The 19,355-nt window shown below is 44.9% G+C and overlaps 2 protein-coding genes across 3 annotated transcripts; one reads left to right on the forward strand and one right to left on the reverse strand.

Moving 5' to 3' along the window:
* The first annotated feature begins 1,835 nt into the window (after positions 1-1,835).
* On the forward strand, positions 1,836-11,454 carry ABHD1 (abhydrolase domain containing 1). Of its 2 annotated transcripts, XM_088152281.1 has the most exons (10): positions 1,836-2,289; positions 2,361-2,440; positions 4,723-4,883; positions 5,005-5,190; positions 5,370-5,415; positions 5,635-5,747; positions 8,754-8,927; positions 9,076-9,124; positions 9,224-9,389; positions 9,465-11,454. In XM_088152281.1, exons 1-10 carry the CDS (start codon positions 2,181-2,183, stop codon positions 9,698-9,700), a joined length of 1,320 nt encoding a protein of 439 aa, XP_088008407.1. In that variant the 5' UTR covers positions 1,836-2,180; the 3' UTR covers positions 9,701-11,454. The 2 variants fall into 2 exon arrangements, with proteins under 2 accessions (XP_088008407.1, XP_007426542.1); XM_007426480.4 differs by having other exon boundaries at positions 2,178-2,440.
* PREB (prolactin regulatory element binding) lies at positions 11,441-18,231 on the reverse strand. The gene is made up of 9 exons (XM_007426481.3): positions 17,925-18,231; positions 17,157-17,370; positions 16,719-16,936; positions 16,460-16,540; positions 14,486-14,610; positions 14,234-14,407; positions 13,671-13,743; positions 13,242-13,392; positions 11,441-13,132 (listed from the first exon to the last, which is right to left on the reverse strand). Exons 1-9 carry the CDS (start codon positions 18,057-18,059, stop codon positions 13,038-13,040), a joined length of 1,266 nt encoding a protein of 421 aa, XP_007426543.1. The 5' UTR covers positions 18,060-18,231; the 3' UTR covers positions 11,441-13,037.
* Positions 18,232-19,355: the final 1,124 nt, after the last annotated feature.

A 19,355-nucleotide genomic window follows, 5' to 3' on the forward strand; every position in this document is an offset into this window, starting at 1 on the left:
ATTTTGTTTTGTTCAGTCATTTAAATCTAACAATTTCAGTCTTCCTATGTAAAATGGGCAATAAAATGACTTGATGGCACATAATCAATCAATAATAAATAATTGAACATATTCCTGGGAGATGGTGAAACATCTGCATGTAGGAAGCTTTATGGCAAAATAATTTGCCACATAAATTCCATTACTGAGTTTCATTCCTATAATGAAATAAAGAGGAGTAGGTCTGGTTGCAATGTGAAATGTAATTGTCCAAGAAAATAAATTACTTTTGGGCTGATTAGTTCCTGTCATTACTGAAATCTGAGGAAGAAAAGCCAGCTTTGTGGTAAATGCTTAAGGCAGAAATTTTCACTGATCTTACAGAATTGGCTGACGCTTCTCTCACAATACAAATTTAAATGTTCTACCAAGATTGTTTGTTGTTGTGGGGTTCTGGAAATTGTTAGCAGTCATGTTCACAAGAAGCTATTTATTTAACTATGGTGAACTGAATAACCCACATTTAGTTGGGTTTATAAATTAGTGACCATATTTGCTTCAACACACCAATGCACCAAGTCAGAAACAAGAAACCTCACATTTCGGCTTAGCTTATTACATGAACCCAACCAATGTATGAGGTAGCAATTAACAGGCAGAGTTCTGAATCTGTCTTGGCTAAGGAGATCCAACTACTTCATTTCTTAGTGGCTGAATTTGCCCAGTATGTTTAATCAGGAGCATTTTCATAATACACCAGGCTTGGTTAGTTTAAACCTTGATTAGTTTTTGTATGTGCATGGCTATGCAAGTTGTGCGAACCCCGCCTATTTATTTTACTGTTCCGTATACTGTGTGTGAATTCAGAAAATGGGTTAATTTAATAACACCCAAATCAGAAGAAGTTTGGTAGCACTATTTCCAACGACTGTAACAAACTTTATTAAAAGGCATAAACTTTCATCAGCTACAGCTCAGATCCTCAGATGCATCATCAGAACATCAGAATGAATGGAATCACTTCACCCCTTTATCAAACTGCTTCATCAGATCACAAAAGCTTATGCTTTTTAATAAAATGTGTTACTCAGAAAAGATGCTACCAAAATCCTGATTTTTGGCTGCCATAGACTAACACAGCTCTCCTCCTACAATGTCTTTAATAACCAAGTAAACATAGTGTTTGAAGTCAGTCAGTGGCTTGGTTCCCACAACCATTTCATCTAGTTATTGTAAATCTATTTGGGAGAGGTGGTTGCATACATACTACACTCCCAAACTTAATTCAGTTTGATATATTTAATTGTTGTGTGCCACCCAGAGTCGCTTTGTGTGAGATGGGCAGCCATATAAATGTGACAAATAAATGATAAATAACCAATCTTAAGATGTGCAAATGCAATCATTAGTTCTTTAAATGACTTCAGTGCGATGTCCAGAACCAGTGTCAGCCTAGCCTTCCTATTACAGGGTAGTTGCGTCGGATGAAATGGGACACAATCACACTGCCTTTAATTACAATCAACACAAATGTGATTAATAGGAATGAATGCAAAGGTTTGATCTTCCTCCACTCGTATATTAGTGTGGGAAGTCCAAGCTTCATCTGGCAAACACGACTGAGTGTTTTGTTCATGTGCAGAAGTTCTCTTTATTTCCTTGCGAATGGAATCATAAAATAGCGGTCTCTCGTCTTATCCTTCGTCTTTTTTTTTCCCCTGACGCCCTCGATTAGCTTGGTGGGGACGACCTCACCAGTTTAACGCTTCCTTAACAGATAAACAATCATCTTTCCAGTAATACTGATGCTTCCTTTCTCCTCTGGTCCCTCTATTGCCTTCGAAAGTTTTTTTCTCCTTAGTCTCTCTGCACATGCTCCCGATTTGTCCCTGGCATCATCGTAGGGAATTTGGCCGGTGCCCTGGGCCAGTTTGCAAAGCAAGACCGGCGCGGACACGATCGGGAGGGAAATGAACGAAGATTCAATAAAGAAAAGTGCCCATTACAAGGAAGTGCTCGGGAAAGATCGCCGCGGACTCTTCCCTTCCCTCCCCAGAAAGGGGAAGGAGAACCACTGAAATGGCGTTAGAGGCGGGAGGAGCGCAAGGGCGCTTCTCAAAAAAGACTCGAACCCGGCAGCCCAGGGGCGGGAGATCGAACTTCGGCCCTCTTTCGTTCCGTGCCGGGTGGGATGAACGGAAATGCCCATCACAAAGATGGCCGCAGCGGCTGACGGAAAACAGGCGCCTGCCTATCATGAAATAGGCGGCGCCTTTCTTCTGGGCTGCGCCCGGCTTTTGTATTCGCCTTGTCTGCTGTAGCAGCGCCTTCCTTGCCTGGCCGCCGGCTGAGCCTGATTCCACCGACGAGGGAGGATAAAGCCAGGACGATGCTGGGACTGTCGCTGTTGCTGGGCTTCAGCACCGGTTGGCTCCTGTACTATTGGGCGCGCGTCCCCAAGGTCAGCATTAAGCACTGGCATTGCAGCTTCCCTGGGCGCGCTTGGCGGGGCGGGGGGCAGGAGAAGCTCTGAGGCGACGGAGCCGAGCCAGTTTGCACAGCAGGGAGCGACGCGGGGAGCGGCTTCTGCCTCTTCCCTCCTTCGGGGGCGACGGAAAATGAAAATGATTCCCAGCTTCACACAATGTTTTTCTGCCTTTCTGTCGGCCCCCAAAGCAAGGTTCTTTCTCTGACTCCGGCTTTCCATCCTTTCCGCTTTCTCCTGCCTTACTAGCGGGCGTGCCCTTGTGAGAGTTTGCCAGAAAGCCACTAAAAGGAAGCATTCTGCACTTACACGCTGTGATTTCTGCTCGTGCTAGAGGAATAGGAGGAGGAAGGAGTATTAGCTATGTTCGCCACCTTGAGTTATTTATAAAAATAATAAAGGCGGGATAAAAAAGGAAAAAGAAAAGAAAAAGAAAAGAAGAATTAGGGACTAATTAGGGACAGAAACTCCCCACCGGCTTTCTTGCTTTCCCTGCCCCCTCCTGTTTGCCTCTTTTCTGTCCTTCATGTGTTGGCTTGTTCTGGCCAACATACAACTGCCTTTATGTAGTTTTCCTTTTTCTATGGAATATGCATCTCCTTCTCATTCAGGGATGTCCAAGACAGTCTTTGGTTGATTTTTATCATACCTCTAGCCAAAACCTCTCCAGGTATTTTGTCTGTTTGCAATTATGCCCTTCCCATAGGTGGAGACGTGCTTGCTGTTGCTGCCAAGTGTTACTGTGCAAATGCCTTTGCAGCTTGGCTAATTCACATTGTTAAGAATCCTAAATTTATTTTGCACAACTAATGCAGCATACAAAACGCTCCCTCCTGTTTTCCCCCCAGCAACCACACTGCGAAGTGGGCTGGGCCCAAAGTCATCCAGCCAGTTTCCAAGCCAAAGGGAGGACTAGAACTCTCAGTCTTCCAATTTCTAGTCCAGCACTTTAACCGCTACACCAAACTGAGTCTCAGGAACATGCTGGCCTAGACAGCTGGACCACTGCCCCATCAAGAGCCAAGAAGCCCTAGACAACCTCCATTAGGAAGGCTAAACTCCACTCCACACACGCAGGCCTGCCACAAAAGACATTATCCTTGATATCCAGGGGGAAACCCATGCAGAGTTTAGCATTTCACACTCAGTTGAACCTTGCATTACAGATTGAATTTTAAGAAACCAAAGTTGTTTACAATGTAAGGACAAACTAGCTGCCTGCTGAGAAGCAGATCCTCGGATCCTATTACAAAATCTGCGCTATGCATATACGTTGCCTTCATTGTTATGGCTGTACGGTTACTAAATTAGGGCATATCATTCAGAGGGATCAGCTTAACCCCAATTCTCCCTCCCAGAAACCTAGCAGCTCTGCAATCAATGACCTTCAAAAATAATATAACAGATGACTATTTTCATTATAATCTTGACTTGCTTGTCTGCCTGCCTACACATGCCTGTATATCTGTATGATATAAGAAGAACCCTGCTGGATCAGGCCAGTGTTAATCCTCCAGCAGTTTGTTTTCCACAGTGACCAACCAGCTGCCTCTCAGCCGTTACTCATTTGCAGCTGCTGGTTGGGAGCAGGCAACCCCCAACCCTGAGAGAACACTAAGTCTTCCAGACCAAGGACCCTTGACAGGCTTCCCCTCCATGAATTTACCCAGTCCCCCTTTAAAGCCATCTATTGCTGGTCATCACCACAACTTGTGATAATGAATTTCACAAGTAAATTATCGGCCGGGGGAAAAAGTAGTTCCTTCTGTCTGTTCTAAAACTTTTCCCAGGCAGCCTCACTAGATGGCCTATGGTCCTAGCATTTTGAGAGAGGAAGAAAAATTTATTCTTGTCATTTATTTTTACGTGCTTCAGTCATATCCCCCTCAGTCACTGTTTTTCCAAGCTAGAGGGTCCCAGCCACTCTAGACTTTCTTCATGGGGAAGGTGTTTCAGCCCTTTGATCAATTTGGTTGCTTTCTACTGTACTTTTTGAAGCTCTGTTATATCTTGTAATTAAAATATCATATAAACCTTTGATTAGCTACTTGTGGTATTGAAATAAGTTTTTTTAAAGGAGAACTTCCTTCTAGTTTGCAAATGCTTTCCTGCCTTGTTGCTTCAGTGTGATTCATCTTCTCCATAGGCAAGTGGATGAGTGGTTGTTCTTCCACAGATGCTGAGGGGCAGTGGGGTCCATCTTGAGTTTGATTTGATTTGTAAGCTCACTCTCTGTGATTCCACTCGTTCCTTTGCAGCGCCCACTATTGGTGGCTTGTCAGCCTTTCCGGTCCTTCTTGGAGAAATATTGTCCCATTGTGAAGGAGACGTTCTACCCTACACCATGGTGCTTTGAGGGTCGGCTTCAGACCATTGTCCGCGTCTTTATCAAATCCTGCCCACTTGTCTCATACCATAGGTAGGTCCACTGTGAGAGAGGGAGGTCATTGCTACTTCTGGGCACTGTTGGGTTGAGGTAGTGGATATGACATTAAGGGCCACTCTGTCCACATTGCCTTGTCTTTTTACTTCTCATCCAGTGAACTGCTGCAAACTGCAGATGGAGGGCAGCTGTTCCTGGACTGGGCTGATCCTGAGGATGGAAGTGCTTGCCACCCTGACCCAGAAAATTGCCCCATTGTCCTGTTTTTGCCAGGCTTGACAGGCAACAGTCAAGAAACGTATATTCTGCATTTGGTACGCAGCGCTCAGTGCCAGGGCTACAGGTGAGAATCACAAAAAAACACACGTGTAGTTCTGAGACTTGGAGAACAGGATTCCTTGCCACTTTGGATCAAGTGTCACGTTCATCTGGGAGTTCGGTTCTGATGGCTATTAAGTAGAGAAGCTGTGTCAAAATGAAGAATGGGATCTTCTCATGGAAACTTACTATTCTCCCTCCCAGGGCTGTTGTCTTTAATAATCGAGGGTGCCGAGGAGAAGAGCTGCTGGTAAGTGCTATTACAGTCTAGCACAGACTTGCCTTTGTGTGTATATGTTGGCAGCTGGATTGGTACACACGCTTTATAACTTCATGGGGAGGGAGGACGTGTCTGTCACAGGTGACCCATATATATGTATGCCTCTCTCTTTTCAAAGAGGCAGCTCTTTGCTGCTGTTCCAGGATTGTTTCTGGGTCTCCCATCCATGTCCCTCTTTCTTATTTTCAGACCCACCGGGCTTTCTGTGCCACCAGTACTGAGGACTTGGAGCTGGTGGTGGGTCACATCAAGCACCAGTTCCCTTGTGCACCATTGATGGCAGTTGGCATTTCTCTTGGCGGGTGAGGTTCAGGTTGGGCAGAGGAGGGGAAAATGGGGAGGCATATTTTTCTGGCTCCAGGGAGTGTACCTGGAGGAGGCAGCATCTGAAGTATGGCTCTGTATTTGACACTGTAATGGATTCTTTTAATTAAAGGAAGGAAATCAAACCAATGGCAATGTTGTGCCAGAGATGATGATATCATCATCATCATCATCATCATCATCATCATCATCATCATCATCATCATGCTCTTCTTCCCAAATGTACCAGTATATTTCAATATTTTGAATTTCTTCTCCCTTCCCATTTACTGCACCATTGACTTCAGTGGACAAAAAGGATAGAGGAAATATATAGATATGGATATGGATATAGACGTAGGACAGGATGAACAATTGTCAGGTTCTGTATGGTTTCTAGTACCCATTTTGTGGATTTAGAGCATTCCTAGATTGCACCAGCAATATTTAGCAGCACAATTTTCAGTAGTTTGAGTTCCTCTGGTTGCTAAAATAAGGGGCACCATGTGTGCAGGAAGACTTGATACACCCGTTGGGCTTCTTTAAACTCCCCAACCCAACTCCCTATCAACAGAGCCAAAATGTTTTGCCCTGCTTATTCTGATGAAGTCAACTCATCACCACCCATGCCTCCAACAGCCCTTGTAGACTTAAAAACAACAATGAAGATGTGACCATCAGCCACAAAAAGTTCACTGTCCTGACTTTAAGATGCTATGAGAAGAAAAGGGTTGGGGCCTCAAATGAGCATTCTGCCTGTAGCCTCTCACAAACTTTAAAAAACCTTCACAGCACAGAAGCTCTGATTGTACTGTATCTTCAACCTAGTGACTGTCCATCTCAAGCTCATAATAAGGCACCAACCTCTACTAAATATGACTTTCCCTACAGATCTAAAAAGCCTCTATCCAACCTTCTGAGGATAGCTTTGCTTTTCTCCTTTGAGACAATGCTGTTTGCCAGCCCTACCCCATAAGTTGCATCATACCTTGATTGCAAGGCATGGGCAAAAGTGTGTCTTCAGCAGCACTGTATTCCCTGATTTTCGTCAGGCTTTATAAAAATTGCCACACGCACTTTTTTTTTTAGGTGAGAAACAATGTAGAACAAAGTGCATTTTAAAAAAAGCTGTAAAGCATAGTAGTCTGTCGCAATAATGTTCCCAATGAAAATGTAGGTCTCATTCTCCCTTGTATTGATTCTCCAGTACACACATATCCTCCATTCCTGTTGATTGAGCCCAGCAAGCTGATTTTTTGGTTAGCTTTGTCAATGGTCTTTCTTCACTCCCATGCAGTCTGGGAGCTGGACTACAGATATAGGACAGGACGTGCAACCTTTGTGGCTGATGATTTAATGACAATGGAGAAGGGATGGTCAATTTGGGAGCTTTTTTCTGCATGCGCGGGAGCAAAATCAGTGTTTAAACCATAGGCATTTTATCCCTTAATCTTTCCAAGGATCAGGCTAATTTTGTTGTGATTCAGGAGCTTTTGAGGAATAAAGCAGATATAAATGCTTACAGCATCCATTTCAACCTTTAGCCCTCCTACGGAAAAAAATCAAAATGAGTTTTGTGGGCTGTAGGTAGGGTGTTGATGGCTGCATGTAATTTAGGTCAAAGGCTGCCTATTCTTTATGTAGATACTCTTTGTGGAAACACTGGAAATGAAGGTCTCCACAGAGGCTTTTTTTCCCTTCCCAGCTGCTTATGGACTGTCTGAGTTTTTATCTCAGAGTCCAGGAGGGTAGCAGCAGCCAATGAAACAGCTTCAGAGAACCTCATAGAGCAAATCAGTTGCACTGTGTTCTTTCATGTTGGAACCAACCACAAAGCTGCAACAAAGCTTTTGAGATAGGACTCTGTCCCTAATTGATAAATGTGGATGAAAGGCAGCCTGGATATCTGTTTGTTCAGTCATGGTGATGGTGGATGTGAGTCAGCAACACCAAACTGTCTCTTTTTCTAGAATATCTTGTGCAAAATAGGAACTTGTCTCTGACATTGCAAATCTCTACTATCTTTTTACTGAACAGATGCCTCCCTAAGTAAAAACATTTTCTGTATTCTGAGAAACCCCATCTTTTACTCTTAGGTAACTATTTCAGGAGGCATCTGGGCAACATTTCAGCATACGTAGCCAGGGCTTCTTTAGTTGGAGATGAAAATCACAGATGCAACTTGCTTGGCCAAAGGCAATCTTTCAGGTTGCAAATCTGTTTAACCACTGATCTTGTTTATACAAGAAACCCCCTGGGCTACTTGGCATTTTGATAAAGCAACTGAATGTGGTGTACTTCTGAAGACACCATCATTTCACTATTTTTAGGCCAGTTAAATATTTTAAACCTGCCTTGTTTTTTTTCCATTAGAAATAGATCTAGCTGCTATCAGTTGAATCTGTTGATAATGCTTTTGTTTTTGCATCAATAAGGAGCTAAGACTGATATCCTTTTAAAATAACAACCAGGAGGTCAAGAGAGGTAGCTATGGACCAGCAGCCAAGCTGATTGGGAAGTCTGGGGAGAATCCAGGTTTCTGAAGGGCATCAGGTTGAGGGAAGCGGTCCAGTGGGAACGTACTACAGGTAGCTTCTCTGAAAGTAGCTCTCAATCCAAATAATCTCTTAGGGATTTCATTTTTCTCTCTCATCATCTGCTTGGAGAGGGCTCTATTCCAGATAAGGTTTGATACTGTCTGGGGATGAACAGCCTTTAGCTTGAATTCTTTTTTTTTGAAGAGTTCTGTCACTTGAAAACTATCTTGAACGTTGATCCCGCAAAACATGTTCTTTTAATAGGTTCCTGGATGAGAATTCCTTTAGGAGAGTGTAACATGTATAGTGTGAGTCCTGGTTGGGATGGGAAGGCAAGGCTTCAAGCAGGCCTTCTCTCCCCTCCCAGCTGCCTTTTGAGTAACAAATAATAGAAGGGCAGGGAGGGAGAAGCCAGGTGTCCAGCTCTGCCCAACTCAGCCCAAAGCCACTCATACTCTCTTCTGACAGGATCTTGGTGCTCAACTATCTGGGACAGAAGGGAGAGGAGGCTGGACTGGTGGCTGCCATGACCTGCTCGGTGAGCTGGGACTCATTTGAGACAATCTACTCCCTTGAGCGGCCCCTCAACCAATTCCTCTTCAACCAGTACCTCACAGCCAACTTGTGCAACTTGATCAAAAGGTGAGTGCATATTATAATGGGACCTTGCTTGGCTCAGGACTGGGAAACTTAAGCAGACGAGTCCCAGCTCTGCCATCTCAGGCAGGTATTACTGCTACCTTCCAGGAAGTCTTCCTTCTCTCTCCCACTAACCCTCCTCTTCTTCCAGGCACAGAAAGGTCATTGAAGAGAGATTGGATGTAGACCATGTACTGAAGGTACCACAACTCCACTCTCCCAACCTGTCCTAGGCCTGAACTCTGCTCCATGCCTTGACCCTTATGCTCTCTCTCTCTCTCCCTGGTTTGCTCTCCCAGGCTCGCAGCATCCGGGAATTTGATGAGCGCTATACAGCTGTCGTCTTTGGATACAAGTCATGCCAGGAGTATTACCAGGCAGCCAGTCCCTGCCAGAAGGTGTGTCGCATCCACGTGCCAGTGCTGTGCCTGAACGCTTCAGATGATCCCTTCTCCCCTCAACATGGTGAGTCCTATACTTTCCTTGGGGTAGAGAAAGGCCACTAGGGAGCCTGCTCTAATTTGTTCCATTTTCTTCCAGCTATCCCCATGGAGAGCGCTCAGCATGTGCCCACCCTGGCCCTCTTAGTGACTGCACGAGGTGGCCACATTGGCTTCCTGGAAGGGCTCCTACCTCGCCATCAGAGCTACATGGACCGTGTCTTTATCCAGTTTATGGATGCTGTTTTCAAACATCAAGAGGAACTGGCAACTGTAGTAGCCATGCAAAGCCAACAGCTTGGACAGAACTTAAATACAAAGATAACCAGCACATGATCAAGAGCCAAGATGGTCCTCCTTCCCCATACAGAGGGATGGTGTGAATGTGACCTCCCTTAGAGAGAGGGGACGCCTCTGAGGCAGAACTGATGGCACTACCATGCACAGTGTCCCTTCTGTCCTCCTGGGATACGTGTTTCCTTTCCAACGGACTTCTAGCCAGAATCTGCTGCTATAAATGGCAAGCACAAATGACCTTGGAGATCCTGCAATGACGATCAGCAGAATACAGGATTGTTTTCCTAGTATTTTGGCATATGGCTGTTCCAAGCGAAGGAGCCTTCAGCTGTTCCCTGTTTTAATACCTCCATCCTGGAGTGTCCTGTACAGAACAGTTCTGTGTACCTTTCTCTAGGAAAATATTTGGCTAAAATTTTAGGCAAACTGCGGGTGAAATAGTTGGTTTTAAACTGTTCTTGAGGCCACATCTTAAAATGACACTCTGCAAAAAAGGAGGTGGTTACCAGACACTTCATCCTACAATTCCCTGCCCCTTTTTCAGCCTGAATCTTTCCCAACCAGCCTCTGCTGCAGTTGGGAAGGTAACTCGTTCGATACTTTAATACCATTTTCTGGAACTGTTTTTGCCTTGGGGAATGGTTAATAGTGTTTGGTCCTTTTCCTCCTCTGAAACAGTCAGCTATGAAACCTGGATCAATCTTATCCAGGAGAGGGGCTGTTATTTTGGTTTTGGTAAAGGTATAGTTCCCTTGGTCAAGCCTGAATCCTGCTGATTCGTGGCAACACAGTGGGAGTGGTTTGCCATTGCCCTCTTCCAGCATGATTTTTCAGTTTCCTGGTCTAGCCAACAACTCTGCAATTTCCTGGTGGTGTCTCATCCATGTACCAATTGAACCTGCCTTACCTTTCCAAGAACAGCCAATTGTTTAGTTGCTGCCATCTTCTACAATAGCTTTTGGTACCTAGACCAAATCAGTCCATATCCAGTAAAAGCATATATTTCTTTTTCCCAATAAGCTGCAAAACTGGGTTATTTCATTATTATACAATTGAAAAGATCACACAAACAGAATGAAATTATAAAAGCTGGTCATTTAGCAAAAAAACCCAAAACAAAACAGTTACTGTTCCCCCTGCTTTCAGCTACCATTTCGGAGACTCATGGAACAGGAAAATAGTGCTACTATATCGTAATACATATCTCTTGCTCAAGTTCCCCCCAGTCAGGAAATATGGTTGCAAGCAAGCATAGCTATAGCCTGGATATATGTTCACTGATTCAACTCTTAAATATTGGGCCGGTGAAAGATCTGCTGCCTAAACCCCTGGAAATCTTCTGCCTATCAGCAGACAAAGCCCTGGTACACAGACTACTTGTCTGCATAACAGACAATGTTATGTTCTCTCTGTAGCTTCTGAATTTTTTAAAGAAACTTCACTCAACCACCATTATCATGGAAAGCCAAGTTATATATTAGGGCAAATGTAGACTTAATTGCAGACAGACTGAGTTCACACATTGTTCTAGGTGATGACTTCCTGAACTGTTATTTACCAAGCTACAATTTTCTAGTTTCAAATTGTCTAAGAGAAAAACTGAAGAAGCTGTACAGTATAATGTGTAAACTAGGGCAAAGAGTGGTGGAACTTTTCACATGCTCTGAAGGACTCTGATCTTGCCAAGTTGAGGTTCCCCCAACCTTCTTATTTTCCCTGCCATAAAACTTGATGCAGGAATGTATCTGATATATGGAAGAATTAACTAAATAAACATCACCAACCACATAGAAGTTAAAGGCACATTCTTGAATTCACTGTTGCAGTTGTATAACGTGCTTAATCCAATGACTGAATTAAGCAACTTTTTGGTTTTGTACTACACTGAACCATTATCTAGCCAAATAAGTTGAGCACATAAAGCCAGCACTAAGAAAACTTCACATGGTGTGGTAATGCAGCCATGATTTAGTTAGTTAAGCATGGTGAGAACACAACTAAAAACGTTTTTCTACTAATATAAGAATTACAGTATATATGAAGGCCGTGTTGGAGCAGACCAACTGTGGCTGATCCTCAAAGGCTACCCTGACAAAACGCAGGCGGCTTTCTCTACAATTAAGGACAAGAAACTTCAACTTTCAGTTAATTTCATTTTCTCAGTTATTGGCTCATTCAATTGAGAGACTGTACCTGGACTATCAAGGAAGATTTATTCCCACCTTTTCTTCCCTGATAAAAACAAGCATTGATGGAGGATGCAGAACCACCTATCCTAGCATTCCTTTCAGGCTGTGACCATTTTGACTAATTTTTTGAATTGGCAAATCCCAGCTTACCATATTAACAGTCATGATTCTCACATCTACAAAAATATGATAACAACCTCTGCGATTTTAAAATAATTGAACAACTACAGGATAAATGACATATCTCCCAAGTCGCAAAATAAGAAATCAACCTAATGTAAGAGGGGAGAGAAAATTTACACTGCATGGAGAAATCCATACTGGAGAACACTTGGGGCCAGATGTGAGGAGGGACCCTTAATTGGTGAAGTCCTCAGTTTTTTCATGAGAACAGCTACGGTTTGCTAACATAAGCAAACTGTAAACAGAGTATGCATGCACATAAACACAAACCGGCACAAGCATCCTTGCTCTCTCCATGTGTATATTCACAGTATTTTAGAGAGATTCCTGCAGTCAAGCTGTAGATGTTCTCATCCTGAAGCCTTGCTCAAGAGGGAATTCCAAAATCCCTAATCCTCTCTATCCCTTCCTCCTCTTATACAGCCATGGCAGAAAAATAAAAAATAGCTTCATGCCTGCTAGACCTGGGAAGGCAGAACTATCATCCCAAATGGCAACGCCTTGGTGAGGCTTCATGAAGCAGCCGCAGCCTCCCTCATTTCTGGCCCCAAAGAACCCCCTTTGCAATTATGTCCTCCAGCTCTGTCCAGGCCAGAAGGAAATGGAGAAGTAACCAACAAGGCAGGCAGGAGAGATTCTGCTCCATCATTGAGTTTAATAATCAAGGTGTTCAAGCCCTGCGCTTAAAGAGGAAACCTCTGCTCAGAGCAAACAAAGTTGGAATGTTTCTTGCAGATCAATCAAAAATGGAGGAGTATAGTTCCCCCATCCCCATTCAGTGTGATGGGGTTAGACAAGAAGAGTTCAAGGCCAAAACTTGATCAATGTGAGGCATGGCCTCCAGCCTGGCCAAGTCCGCCTGACCACACACTCTGCTACGGCCACCCTTGCCCTGGCTTCTGAGTCCGCTCTCCAGTCTGTGGGGTTAAAAAGGAGAAGATGCGTCCCTTACAGAAAGAGCAGAGAAGGTCCAAGCTTTCCAGGAACCTCACCATGAAGAAAGATTAGAGGAAGCCTGGGAAGGCCAACTGCAGTAACAGGACTGTGCCCACAATCAGCCCAGCACAGAAGAGCAGCAGCAGCCAGACGGGGAAGCTCCCTGTGAAGAGAAAGAGCACTGAATCACCAAGAGGTTGTAGGAAACCCCTTACTGGCAGAGCAGAACTCCCAACCCACACTTAAATGCATCCTCCCAGCTTTGAACATACGCCGGCAGGCAATCTGGTGCAGGCGGCAGCGGCTGTCAACCGCCACACTTAGCAGCGCGGCCTCGTTGCTCTTGAGCAGTTCAGGAGTCTCAGGCAGGAAAGCCACAGCGGTGACCACTATGCCATGTGCTTCCCGTACGTAGTACAGCTTCTGGGGAAGTATAAAGGAACACATCTTTGGATTTAGCCCTCTCAAGAGTGAAGGTAATCCTCCCCTTTCCTTTGGCCTTATTTATAGGGCCTGCTGCAAGGTCTCGCAGCTGCACACACAGCAGCCCTACTCCAGCCGTGAGTTTGACCCATCACAAGTATCAACATCTTCACCCCTCACTCCAACAATGGCTTGTGCCTTGGCCAGGCTTTGTGTGTGCTGGGGCTGGCCCAGCTAGCTCAGTATATATACACAACCTTGGAGCAGCAAACTCATACCTGTAAAGAAAAGGCGACGAAGATGGCAACCGAGCCTGTGACGGTACCCAAACCCAGGAATGTGCCTGTCTCACTGAAAGCATAGAAAGAGAGCCATGTGCACTCCCCGTGATACTCATGCACACAGATACATAGAGAAATGTGTTTCAGAGGACTAAGCCTTGAAATATCTGAACTAACTCTTCTCTTCCAGATGTCTGCAAAGTTCCTTCTCATTAATCCCATTGGATAAACGGATTTGAGAGGCTGCAGTTTGCTAATAAGGAGGTTCAGCTCCTTTTTGGGCAGCCACATAACATCACCAGTTTACAACATATAGGCTATGTTCATATGACACAATGAACCACAAGTGACCCAAGCATACTTTAGCTTAGCATGTTCTGCAAATCCAGTCTATATGGTTAAATTCATGGTTTGGTGTATTGTGCAAATGCAGAAAATTTGCACCAAAGCATTGTTTAGTCATCCTTAGGTTAAGGGTGTTATGCAAACAGAACCAGGGTTCCTCTCTCTTCTGTGAAGGAGGAACACAGAAAAATAATGCATAAAAGGGAAGTTCTCACCTGACACAGAGGCAGGAGATGACCTCATTGCCACAGGGACGGGTGAGCAGGGGCAAGAAACTATGTCCATCCCACTTGGTGATGTAGCAGGGGAGTGGACGTCGCTCACGCTTGTAGGGGATCTGCACCGTGTACAGTCGCAATGCCTTGGCTTGGTCTTCAACTGTACCAAACCTGTGGCAGAAGGGAGAAGTATCCAAATAGAAAACATACATGTATGGCCCAGACCAAATGTCCTGGTATTCCTCTTACCTGCAAGACTGATAGCGGTAGGCCTTGTCTGGAATGCCTGGAAGATTTTCATTCCAACGCAGACCCGTCACCATCTGATCTCGTTGCCACACACAACACTGGAAGTCCCGTCCCACTGTCACCACCTGTAGAGATGCAATACTATGAGCAGCCATGCTTCCCACCACAGCCACCACTACTATCTCTTGCCCATAAAAACAATTCCAGCCAGTCTTTACCTAGACAAAGGTAGAGGAGTTCCCAACTCACTGTGCTTCATCAAGCCTTTTAGATAAGAGCGACCACTATAGTCAAACTGTTCTTTGTCTTATGAGTCTTGAATAGGGGTTCTGTGTTCTCACATATTTGCTTGTCTCTGAATGTTTTCCTCTCTTCTATGGTTCCTTGGAACTAACAAGGCTAGCAAGCAACCAAAAATCTGATACTGGTACCTGTTGGATTTGAAATCCCCAGCTTTTAATGTATGCACATTTCATACCCAGCAGCAGGGGGTTTGTGACATGTCTCTGGCAATCTCTGCTTTTAAAAACCTATTTCTTTTATTTTGATTTCAGAAACAGTTCTGTGTAATGGAAAGCTTGCTCCAAAGACTTTAAATACTGCCTAATTATTATGGAAATAATTGCATTTTCTTTGCTTTCTATGCCTTTTCTTTCTTGTCTTTTCTTTGTCAGCCTTTTCTTACTCCAGAAAGTAGCAGAAAATGCTGTGGACTGTCAGAGGCAGCTACATAATCCAGTGACGCTCCACTCCAAGGCTATTCAACTTGCCTAGATGAAGAAAGATATATAATTCCTTCACACTCTCTTTCACATTACTTTCTCAAACAAAGACTATTCATCTATAACACTAAAATATGATTTGTTTTACCCTGGTTAACTGACTAATCTATAATTGCCTAGATTCACATCAGTATGAAAGCCAGCTGGGTGACTTTGGGCCAGTCACTCTCTCTTAGCCTAACCCACCTCATGGGGTTGTGGTTGTGGGGAAAATAGGATGATGGGGACCAGGCTTGGTATTCTGAGGGTGGCCTATGGCCTCATTGGACAAAGTAATGATACAAAGCGAAGAAAGAGATCTTCTGAGGGTTTTTTTCCCTTTAGAAATGGGGCAGGGTTGCCATATGCTCCCTTGTTGTGACAATCTTTTTGCTAATTATCCTATTATTCCACTACCACTACTAAACCCCTGAGAATTTGGAAATCCTTTCAGACTTGAAGGTAACAATAAAATATGGGGAATGTTCAGGATAGCACAAACATTTAACTAATGCAGGAGCAAATAAATAAATTAGTTTGTATTAAATAACTTTAAAAAGAAACAAATTTTAAAAACTGTTGTACTTATTTGTGCAAATTATCTAAGTCCTGATAATTTCGACCATACATCTTTCCAGAAATTATTCCTAACCCTGTCTCCCTGGGCCATCTTCAGTCCTGCCTACCACCTGCATCTTCCAAAACCCTTCTCTCCTCTAGCTTCCTCCTCCTGCTGAAATATAAACTGGGAAGAATGCCCAATGTTCCTTTTCTCTGATTGGGCATCGCTCCACCCGATCATCACAGCGACAATTTTGTTTTATAAATTAAAGTTTATTTCATTATCTTTTCTGTGTTCCCCACCTCAGAATGGTAGGGAACCTGGCCATTGATTTTTGGAGACAGAGATGGAGCTGAAAAATCAGGTGGGACTGTGCAGCAGTACTAGGGCCTCAAACTGACCATGATTATGCTAAAACTTAAACCATGGCTTAAATAACACAATAATTCACAAAAAAGCAAATCATATTATGGCTTAGCTCAATGTGCAAATCCTGCTGAAGTTGGACCTTGAAACCGTTGTTTCTCATTACAAAGAAAGAAATATCCAAAAGAACATTCAAACTGGGATCATAGGCCACTAAGGGCCACCAGCTTTTCAGATCGCTTCCCTTAACAAGCAGTAGGAACAAAACAAACCCAATCCTCTCACCTTGTTATCAGGACTCAGTGCTATATCCTCTATCTCGCCATTGTGTGCCTGGAATTCAAGGGTTTTCTTCATGCTGGGAAACTGGAAGGTGAGAGATAGAAGAGATTTGCACATCCACTCCCACACTCCTAATCCACAGGAGAAGTGCCTCCCAACCCAAAAGCCCTTCTCTTCCTCTCTCCACCATTGTAGCACCAGACCAAAGCCTTGCTGCCCAACATACAGCAAACCATTTCTCCATCTCCCCAAACAGGTGTACCTCCCAGACTCGCAGGAAGCCATCCACGCCACCAGTAGCCAGGAGGGTATGATCGTCACTGAAGCACACAGCCTTCTGCAAGGCATCTGGGCTGGTGTCTGTTTTGACACAGTGCAAGGTTTCCACCGCCACCTCCTTCATCTCACTATGCATGCTGCCATTGCTTTTCTCACTGGGGATGGGGGCCTTGCGCTTCCGTAGATCCTTATCACCAGCACCTAAGGTCACAATGGCACGTAAGGAAATATTCCACAAGCCCCTCTGACCAGAGGGTCCCAAGTTTCCTGGCTGTATTGCAGATCTTGGGTGTTTTCAGCACTGGTGGGATTTTCAACATGTTGTCATTTCCACAGGACATTTACTTTTACAGTGCTATTGTTCTGGGCCTTAGGGTATTAGGAATTCAATTCTGTAGCTAAATAAATGTTAGGCTCTCACCTGCTTTATTGGGAGTACTATCACCACTGCTGCCACCTGTTTTCTGTCCGGATTTAAAGAGGCGGAAACTCAGGATGTGGCAAGTAGCATCCTGCCCTGCAGCAATGACATTTCCTGCCAGCGCCATAGTCATGGTGGCTCGGGTCTCTGTGTCATGAGCGTGCAGCAGTGAGGCAGATAGCTTGCCTTCTCTCCAATCCAGCTGCAAGAAATGCTTGTGGAACAAAGCAGGGAAAGCAAGGCTGAAGCACCAAAAAAGCCTGCAAAAATGGCCCTCTTCCTATCTACCCAAGGGCAAATCTTGCCAGGGATGACCAGATTTGTCCTTCCTCACCACTGTGCCAAAGAGTATGTGCACAGCAGGCACAACTTTCCCCCCTTTTCTTCAAGCATGGTTTGGCCCTTGCCTGAAAAGGACAGCCACAGTAACCCCATAGCCACTCTCTCCCCCAAACCTGGAAGTCCTTTTCATGTTTCCCTTTGGAGCCCATATAATGCTTCTCCCCCCAAACCAAGGAGGCAAGCTTGACTCTCCAGCTTCATGTGCCTCTTGGTGGATATTTGCACCGCGCACTTCAAAAGGCAGCTTCATCCAACGCTGCCCAAACCTTGTTCTGACAGCCGCAGCAGACACCACCGCCCTCCCCGTTTCCCAGCCCGGGCGAGGGGTGCAGCTGTGGGGGCGGGAGGGGAGCTCCCGGCCAAACGCACAGAAGACGAATCCGAGGGCAGGGTGAGGGGTGCAGCCTACTCCCTTGCTCTCCGTACCAGGCCGTTCGTGATCCCCGTCTTGGCAGCGCCGCCTCCCCCCGCGATCAGCGCCAGACCAGCTTCACGGTGTACGCGCAGGGCATAGAGCGGGAACGGAGCCCGGTAGAGCTCGGGCGGCCGGCGAGGGGGCATGACTGGGTCAGGGAAGCCGGGGTCAGCGGGGTCAAAGGTCAACTCATGCCAATTCCGCACTAAGTTGTTCCTTCCTCAACTCCTCTTCGCTCTAGCGCAGCTCTCGGTACACCAGCACTTTGATCTCGACTAGGCAGGCGCAGACCCGACTTCCTCGACGTTGCGCAGGCGCAGAACTCGCAGCACACGTCGGCACAAGAACCGCCGGCCGGCGAGCGAACCTCCAGTCGCATGACCACCGAAAGAACATCCACGTCGCCGCCGCTTGGCGTCTGTAGTGAGGGCGGAAGCCGGGCAAATCACGCGGTGTTTAAGAGGCGGGAGCACGTTAGTGGCCTCAGCTCCATTTTCTTTCTGAGGGGAGGTTTCAGAAGTCGTAAAGGGAAGGTGCAATTACTGGAATTACCATGCTAACCTCCGCGCGTGCGGATCGTGCATTTTATAAAATGCATCTACTGTATCTCCAGACGTTCCCATGAGTGGAATTAGGCGCGTGTTTTTCTGTTGCGTGGCCATGGGCTTAAGTAATGAATCTTTGAGCGCGTTTTCTTTCCTCTTAGGCTTCTTCCTGAGGTGGTGACTGCTCTGACTGATTTAGACTATATGCTCCTTGGGATTTCTTGTTTCTGAACCTTAGGATGATGTAGCTACTGTAAATTTTAAAAAATGCATTTAAATCCGTGAGACCAGTTTGACCATCTTTTAAAAAGCCTCTAGACTCAAAGGGCAAACAAAAACTACAGCGTTATAGGTACTTTTCTATAGGATGACTATGAAGATGCTTTAAATTCCACAAATAGGGACAGAATAGAAATAGGCCAGAAACATACAGTAAAACAGTAGTGTTAATTTGTGGCTCTTGATTGCAAAAGAGGCAAATGCCCATGTTTTCTCACTAGTTCAGCTAATCAGTGCAAAGGATAGGATTGCTAAAGAGACAGAAACAAAGATTTCTCCACATCCCGCATCCTTGCTCTAGATAGGACTTCCACATCAGGACTGCAATTAATTTTATGTGTCTCTCTGCTACTGTTTTGTGATCAGCCAGATTTTTGCAGCCAGATCTAGTAGGGTTAGATCAGTACAGTATCACTGGTTTCCTGATTAACCTTAAACAGGGGTGGATACAGTATTCAATTTCAGATATATTTGGGAACAAGAGTGATGTCGCTAAGGTAGAGATCTGCTGGAATAAGATAAAATTATCCATTACTGGATTTCCAACGGCAGTCAAAAGCTAACATTCATTATTACTGAGCAAGGACTGAAGACATAATCTACTGTAGTCCCGTTAGT

The sequence above is a fragment of the Python bivittatus genome, unplaced genomic scaffold (genome assembly GCF_059951505.1).
Source record: "Python bivittatus isolate LINGU-HERP-01145 unplaced genomic scaffold, Pbiv_v1 ctg000690_np1212, whole genome shotgun sequence".
Classification (NCBI taxonomy): domain Eukaryota; kingdom Metazoa; phylum Chordata; class Lepidosauria; order Squamata; family Pythonidae; genus Python; species Python bivittatus.

Bases quoted from the DNA above. Each gene is read 5' to 3' on its own strand.
- ABHD1 (XM_088152281.1), top strand. From the start codon at position 2,181: ATGCCCATCACAAAGATGGCCGCAGCGGCTGACGGAAAACAGGCGCCT. The intron at 2,441-4,722 runs GTCAGCATTAAG...GTTCCTTTGCAG, and splicing joins ATTGGGCGCGCGTCCCCAAG to CGCCCACTATTGGTGGCTTG. The intron at 8,928-9,075 runs GTGAGTGCATAT...CTCTTCTTCCAG, and splicing joins TTGTGCAACTTGATCAAAAG to GCACAGAAAGGTCATTGAAG.
- PREB (XM_007426481.3), bottom strand. From the start codon at position 18,059: ATGCCCCCTCGCCGGCCGCCCGAGCTCTACCGGGCTCCGTTCCCGCTC. The intron at 14,408-14,485 runs GTAAGAGGAATA...CTTCTGCCACAG, and splicing joins TACCGCTATCAGTCTTGCAG to GTTTGGTACAGTTGAAGACC. The intron at 13,744-14,233 runs GTGAGAACTTCC...CTATGCTTTCAG, and splicing joins ATCTCCTGCCTCTGTGTCAG to TGAGACAGGCACATTCCTGG.